The 6576-nt window shown below is 48.4% G+C and overlaps 1 protein-coding gene across 1 annotated transcript; it reads left to right on the top strand.

The window, feature by feature from the left end:
- The first annotated feature begins 633 nt into the window (after positions 1 to 633).
- Positions 634 to 6231, top strand: LOC110480452 (G-protein coupled receptor 83). Its single transcript, XM_021548384.2, has 4 exons — positions 634 to 1575; positions 3184 to 3309; positions 4898 to 5031; positions 5522 to 6231. The coding sequence occupies exons 1-4, from the start codon at positions 1198 to 1200 to the stop codon at positions 6144 to 6146; spliced, it is 1263 nt and encodes a 420-aa protein (XP_021404059.2). The 5' UTR covers positions 634 to 1197; the 3' UTR covers positions 6147 to 6231.
- The last annotated feature ends 345 nt before the right edge of the window (positions 6232 to 6576 follow it).

Here is a 6576-nt window from a genome sequence, read left to right as displayed (position 1 = left end):
GGGACATCTCACTGCTGTTGGGTTTGTGCATATACAACCAGTGCTGCTCTGCCCCCTCACCCTCCTGATGCACAGCAGGGAAATGGCAGGGACCATGGCCCAGGGATGGAGCCCTGTGTGTTCCTGCAGCCTCTGCCAGGCTGCTGCACAGCTGCCAGCAGTGCCTGAAAGCCCCGGGGCTCAGCACAGACCCCAGCCCAGCCGGATGCAGAGAGTGCAGCTGGCCATCCTGGTGCCCCCCGTGCATGCTGGGCTGCTGCTCTTCTTGCCAGATTGCATTTCACTTTTCACTCTATCCTCTGCGCCACATGAGAGCAGGAAGGGGCTGGGGCCAAGCACAAGGCCCTCAGATGTTCTCTGCTAAAACTCTGGGATGAAGAGAAAGAGAGGTGCCACAAAGTAGTGAAGGTGCTTCACTCCCATGTAGCTGCTGTGCTGGGTGTCCAGAGAAGAGCAGAGAGCAGACGGGGGAGATCATATCACATCCACCCTCCATCTGTGTTTTGCTGCTCTCTGGATCTGCACATGTCAGGCTGTGCTGTTGCCCACGTGTGGGTTGTGATACACCTCAGGAAAAACTGGGAAGAGATCTGCCATTGGCTCCTTCCTGTGCTGTGTGTCATCTGGCAGCTGTGTATATCACAGGGAACACAGGGACCATTCTGCTGCTCAGCAAAGCTGCTTCACTGAGTAGCCAGAGATACTTGGAGAGGGAAAAGCAAAGCGAAAGACAGCCCCTGCTTTTTTTTTTTTTTCTGTCAAGCTCTGAAAAGTCTTGGGAAACAAAAACCTGATGGATTAAGGACTGTGTGGAGAACCAGTAAAGCAGATTTCCAAGGATAAATTGCAGATTGAAGAAGAACAGTGCCCAAAAGGAATTATTCACTAAGATTTCTTCCTTGGTGCAGAGAGAAAGTGTTTGGGGATCTCTGATATTTCAGCCTCTGAATCAGCTTCTCTGTGGGGAATATATGGGACTTTAAGAAGGACAGCTGTCAGGGAGCCTCTGAGGTGAAGCTGATGTGTCCCCAGCACAGGCACAAGGACCCATTTATCAACTCTTTCCTCTAGTTTGCAACCATGGGGCAGATTTTTAAAAGGCAAGTGTGTGTGTTCCCTCCTGCAACCACCGACTTTAGCAGCTGAGCTGGCAGAAGGTGCTGACGAGTGTGGCTGCAGGGTTCTGCTGCCCCAGCCATGAGACAACACACCTGGTTCCCCTTGCAGTACATGCACAAGCCCTTCTGGAGAGCGGAGAACCACAACACAACCAGCTTCTTCTCTGCACTCTACGGCTTCCCTAACCAGTCCTTCTTCCACAGTGACTTGAACCTGGAGGACCTGGGGGACTTTGATAGTGGAGCCAAGTATGAGGGCGAGTCCCAGAGCCGGACAGTGAAGGCGCTGCTGATTGTCGCCTACTCTGTGATCATCTGCATCTCTCTCTTTGGCAACATCCTGGTGTGCCACGTGGTCATCAAGAACAAGAGGATGCACTCTGCCACCAACCTCTTCATCGTCAATCTGGCTGTTGCTGATGTGATGATCACCACCCTGAACACCCCCTTCACACTGGTGAGCCCCGTCCAGCCGTGCCTGCTGTGTCTGTGTGTGCTGTCAGCTGTGTGCACTAGGATTGAAGGGCTGGGACCAGCCTGCTATCCTGACTTACTTTTGCCCCCCTTCCCTTTCTGCCTTTTGGAGAGGCCCCCATGGCCCCATCCCAAACACCCCTGGGCAACAGGAGCTGGGGGCTCATGACCCCACCCCGCAGTCCATTGCAGGGGTCACTCTGCTGCAGCTTTTCCCCTCTGCCTGGGCAAGGCACAGATCTGGGAGCCCTTTTTGCCTGTAGATGGGCAAGGAAGTGGGGACAAGTTTGACAAGAGAAAATCCAACTAATGGCTGGTTTCCTATGGAAACAACATGAATCAGGTCAGTCTCTGTGCGACATCTCAGGGAAGTGCTCAGGCTGCACTGAACAGTGTGGTGGCATGTCCCTCCCTTGGCCACTACAGACAGTGTTTCCTGGGGCTAGTAGTCCTTTTTTTTATTTTCAGTGACTAAAAATATATGTATTATATAAAAGAATATTAAATGAATGAGGCGGAAAAAAATTAAAGATTAATTTCTTGCCCCACTGTCAGAGTCTATACATGCCATGTACACAGGACTCTGCTCCTGGATTTGACCCAGCAGTCCTGTTCAAAGTCCTGCTTCATCCCTGCCCAGAGTGCTCTTCAGCCTTTCGAAAGCAGGTCTTGAATTAGCGATGGGAATTCACCCTTTCTCAAACTGATACTGTTTCTTTAGTGGGACTTCCCTGCCTTGCTCTGATGGGATTTGCATCCCTTAATTTGTTCAGGGAGAGCCTGGTGCCCTCTTGTGTGTTCACTCACAAACAACCACACACTAGGCACGTGTAAATAAATTTTTATCAGCTCTCTCAGGAACGAGCTTTACACCAGCTCCAGAGATCCAGCACACTGCTCTAGTTCAGTCACAGTCAGTGCTGCAAGAGTCACCCCTACAGGGAAATTAATTAGACTAATTGAAAAGAGATTAGCTAGTCTTGACTAATTTTCTGTGGACAGATGCTTTGTAGTAAATGTACTTTACTTCAAATTAGCTTAATCTGCAGCAAAATGAGCGACATTAAATTGTAATTAATATTACACAGTCAGGAACAACGAGGGAATGAGGCAATTTGGCACATTCTCCTCTGCAGAAAAGCCATCATCCCTAAGACCTCTGGGAACAGGTGAGATAGATTCCATGGATTTCTTTCACTAAGTTTGGAGAGCATGCAGCTTTCAGCATCCACACGTCCAAAGGTATAATGTTTTCTGGGAGGCACCTAGTGTGCCCTGCAGAGCCTTGAGGAGCAGAGCTAAGATTTCTTTATGTGTTCCAGAAGGGCCATGGTAAATGTAAAAGTGTACTCATGTACTCAACATACACAGAGCACTGCTCAAGCCATTGGTTTGCACGGTGCAGTAAATCTCACCTCACTTTGAGACCCTCTTGCACAGTCACTGTTTCCCTAGGAAAAACTAAGGATAAAGCACCTCCAAAGCCTCAGGAAGCTGTATTAAAGCGTTTGTTCCATGCTGTGTGTCTGGGAAGCCAATTTGTTTCTCTTCAGGTACTGTTCCTCTTTATCTGATGTTGTCTGTTCTTCAGGTGAGGTTTGTGAGCAGCACCTGGGTTTTTGGAAAGCTGATGTGTCACATCAGCCGGTTTGTTCAGTACTGCTCTGTCCACGTGTCTGTGCTGACCCTCGCTGCCATTGCACTGGACCGGCACCAGGTATGTTGAAGACACCATCCCCGTGTTTCTTAGAGAATAATGTGCTAAATAAATAGTTGTTTCCTCCTTAAATCCCAGTGCCTGGAATTCTGCACTGTCTTGAGATGCAGGGAATAGAGGGGAGAGCTCCAGCTTTCATGGCAGTGGACAAAACTGTAAATGTTTTTTTACAGTGAGGGTGATGAAATTCTGCAACAGGCTGTCCAGAGAGGTTGTGGTCAGTGGGAATCTCTGTCCTTGGAGATACTGAAAACCTCAGATCAGTGCCAGACATCCTGATCCAGCCCTGCTCTGCCTGGGCCATTGGGCTCGTGGGCTCCCTGCCCTCCTCAGCCCTGCCTCAGAGCACAGCCCCACAAGCAGGGTGGGGATGAGTGCTGAATTCAAACACCAGCCAGCCCACACGATCTTCCACACTGATTTATGAGAGTCTGTCTGTTCTGACACCTGCCTAAGGCTGGAAACATTAACAACTATGTTAACTCATCCAGTTCGAGGTAAGAAATGCTCTCCTCCTTCAGCCCTGATACTTAACAGCCAGGAAAACCTTTCAAAACGAGCAATTAGTACATACTGAAGGGTTTCCTTAAGTGAAACAGAGTTTGTAATTTATTCTTTAGCTGATCAGTGCTGAGTGCTGGGAGGCGAGATCCAGCAAGGTGAGCTCTCAGGCAGACTGCATTTCTTGCAGTGCTGGAGTCACTGAAACAGTTGCTACAGAAAAACAACTTCACGTGATAAATACCGTGGCTGGATGAACTTCAAAACAAGAACTGGCTCCACCTGCTGTCGGAGAATCACTGGGACTGCCACTTCTGACTTCTTTACCACAAAGAGTTTGACAGTCTGCCCATTTCATGTGCAATATTACAGCTCCTGAAATCAAAGCACTTTGACAGTGATTAATTTTAATCAGTAGATTATGGGTTGATTGCAAGGCATGGCTAGGTATCAATCATGTTTAATTAAGGGCAAACAATACACACCCTTAAATTCAGTGGAGTGGGTTCCTCAGGGCTGGAATGAACTAGTATGGCCCAAGGAGATAAAGACAGAAGTGAGGAGATGTCCCGGATAAAAGAGGAACCAACATTTGCCTCTATAAATATTGCTAATCCTGAGAAATACCACAGCAGACAGATACTCAGGGAGAGCTGTACAACTTGATTAAGTAGGTATTTATAATGGGACTAGAAGCAACATGCATAAAATACCAAAGGCTTCATCAGCCAAGAGATCATCTGGATGACATGATAGGTCTATTTTTAATTACTGTTTCACTGCCCAAGGTAATCCTCTACAGCACATACAGCTCAACAGAGATCTCACTATCCTGGTCTCTGGAGTCCTGTTGATGGGTCACACAGAATGTGTTTCTCTGCTCAGGCTCTGGGCCAGCAGTAACATCCAATATGTGCACAGCTCCATGCATTTCCCAGCCCTTATGCTCCCTGAAGTCCTGTAAAGTGAGTCTCTCTGCCTTTTAACACTGAAGAGATGTGGAGCTGCTGCTGCATGTCACATGCAACATGGGGCTTAAAGAGTGACCAAGGCACTGTAAATCCTCAGGAGTCGTTGTTCTCTGCAGGTGATCATGCACCCTCTCAAGCCACGCATGTCCATGGTGAAAGGAGGGATTTGCATCATCATCATCTGGGTTATGGCCAGCTGCTTCTCTCTGCCACACGCCATTTATCAGACTCTGACGAGGTTTTATATTGGGTAAGACATTTACATATTTTTTGTTGTATGAAATTTGCAAAGCCCCAGAGAAGCCAAGGCCACACGCCTTCATCCATGTTATTAGAGCAGAAAGGGTGGTGAAAACAGAGAAGTTTTCGTTCCCTTTGCATGGGTGCTGTCTGTTACAAAGGGACAATGACAATTGATGGAATTGCTTCCAAGCTGGTTCATTAGTTGTTTTGGGCTCAGAGGTTTGGGGGAGGCACAGGGGAGAGGGCTTCCTCATCAGCAGAGGACACAATATGGATGATTTCTTTCTTTTCCTGGGGATGTGTTTAAGATAACCTTCCTTGGAGCCAAAAGTTAAATCTAGAGTAAAATTTTCCATTGAAAGTGGCACCTGCCAATGACACCAAATGAATTCTGCTACATGTACCTGTACTAAAACTTGTCTGAATGTCTGAGCTGTTTGTCCTCAGATGTGTGCAGCTGGTAGTGGAATTGAGAGCTCTTTCTCTTTGATCTTCAGAAACAGAACCATCCGAATGGTCTGCCTCCCCAGCTTCCCTCCTCCTGCTGATCTTTTCTGGAAGTACTTGGACCTGACTACTTTTGTTCTCTTGTATGTTCTGCCCTTGCTTGTGATCTCCATCACATATGCCATAGTGGCCAAAAAGCTCTGGCTGAGGAATGCCATTGGGGACCTCACCATGGAGCAATACTATGCCCATCAGCGGAAGAAGAAGATGACGCTGAAGATGCTGATGGTGGTGGTGGTCGTGTTTGCCGTGTGCTGGTTTCCCCTGAACTGCTACGTGGTGCTGATCTCCTGCAGGGCCATCCACAGCAGCAACGCTCTGTATTTTGCTTTTCATTGGTTCGCCATGAGCAGCACCTGCTACAACCCCTTCATCTACTGCTGGCTGAACGAGAGCTTCCGCGCGGAGCTGCGCTCCCTGCTGTGCGTGTGCCGGCGCGGGAGCGCGGCTCCGGGCCACGCTCTGCAGCCCGTCTCCCCCCTGCTCCGGCATGCCAAGGCCGAGAGCTGCCGCTGCAAAAGAAGCAGCACGTGCCAGCAGGCACAGACACCCTCTCAGAGGAACTCTGCAAGGACGGACATATCCAGCGTGCAGCCGATCGTGGCAGAAAGCTGAACCTTTCATCTGACAGCTGGGCAGCTTCGCATGGGGATTGCAAAATCATGGGCAAAATGAGTTTGGAAAGGCCTCTGGAGACCATCGGGTCAACCTTCTGCCCACAGCACGCAAACTTCAACCTTTGACTGGGTCATTCAGGACCTTGTTCTCTCAGGTATCAAAATTCTCTAGGGATGAATTGCCCACTTGTGAGCTGCAGAACGGGGAGTGTTGAGTAAATTTTTAATTGGAACAGTCAGCAAAAATGAAAAGAATTATTTAACAGCACACAAAGCCTTTCATGATCTAAATAAACATGGGGAAGCTACACTGGATATACACACACCAGCTGCCCACTGTGGCTTGATGTAAAGCTCTTAGGGCTTTAACTTTGTGAACTGACATTTCTTTGGCATCAAATCTAAATTATTTTCACTTTCAATAATAT

This window comes from Lonchura striata, chromosome 14, assembly GCF_046129695.1.
Source record: "Lonchura striata isolate bLonStr1 chromosome 14, bLonStr1.mat, whole genome shotgun sequence".
Lineage (NCBI taxonomy): Eukaryota > Metazoa > Chordata > Aves > Passeriformes > Estrildidae > Lonchura > Lonchura striata.
The sequence above is the reverse complement of the archived record's forward strand: the minus strand, read 5'-3'. Positions and strand labels throughout refer to the sequence as shown.

Excerpts from the sequence above, each read along its gene's own strand:
- LOC110480452 (XM_021548384.2), top strand. The coding sequence starts at position 1,198 with ATGAGACAACACACCTGGTTCCCCTTGCAGTACATGCACAAGCCCTTC. Across the intron at positions 3,310-4,897 it reads TTGCACTGGACCGGCACCAG|GTGATCATGCACCCTCTCAA; the intron begins GTATGTTGAAGA and ends TGTTCTCTGCAG. Across the intron at positions 5,032-5,521 it reads CTGACGAGGTTTTATATTGG|AAACAGAACCATCCGAATGG; the intron begins GTAAGACATTTA and ends TTTGATCTTCAG.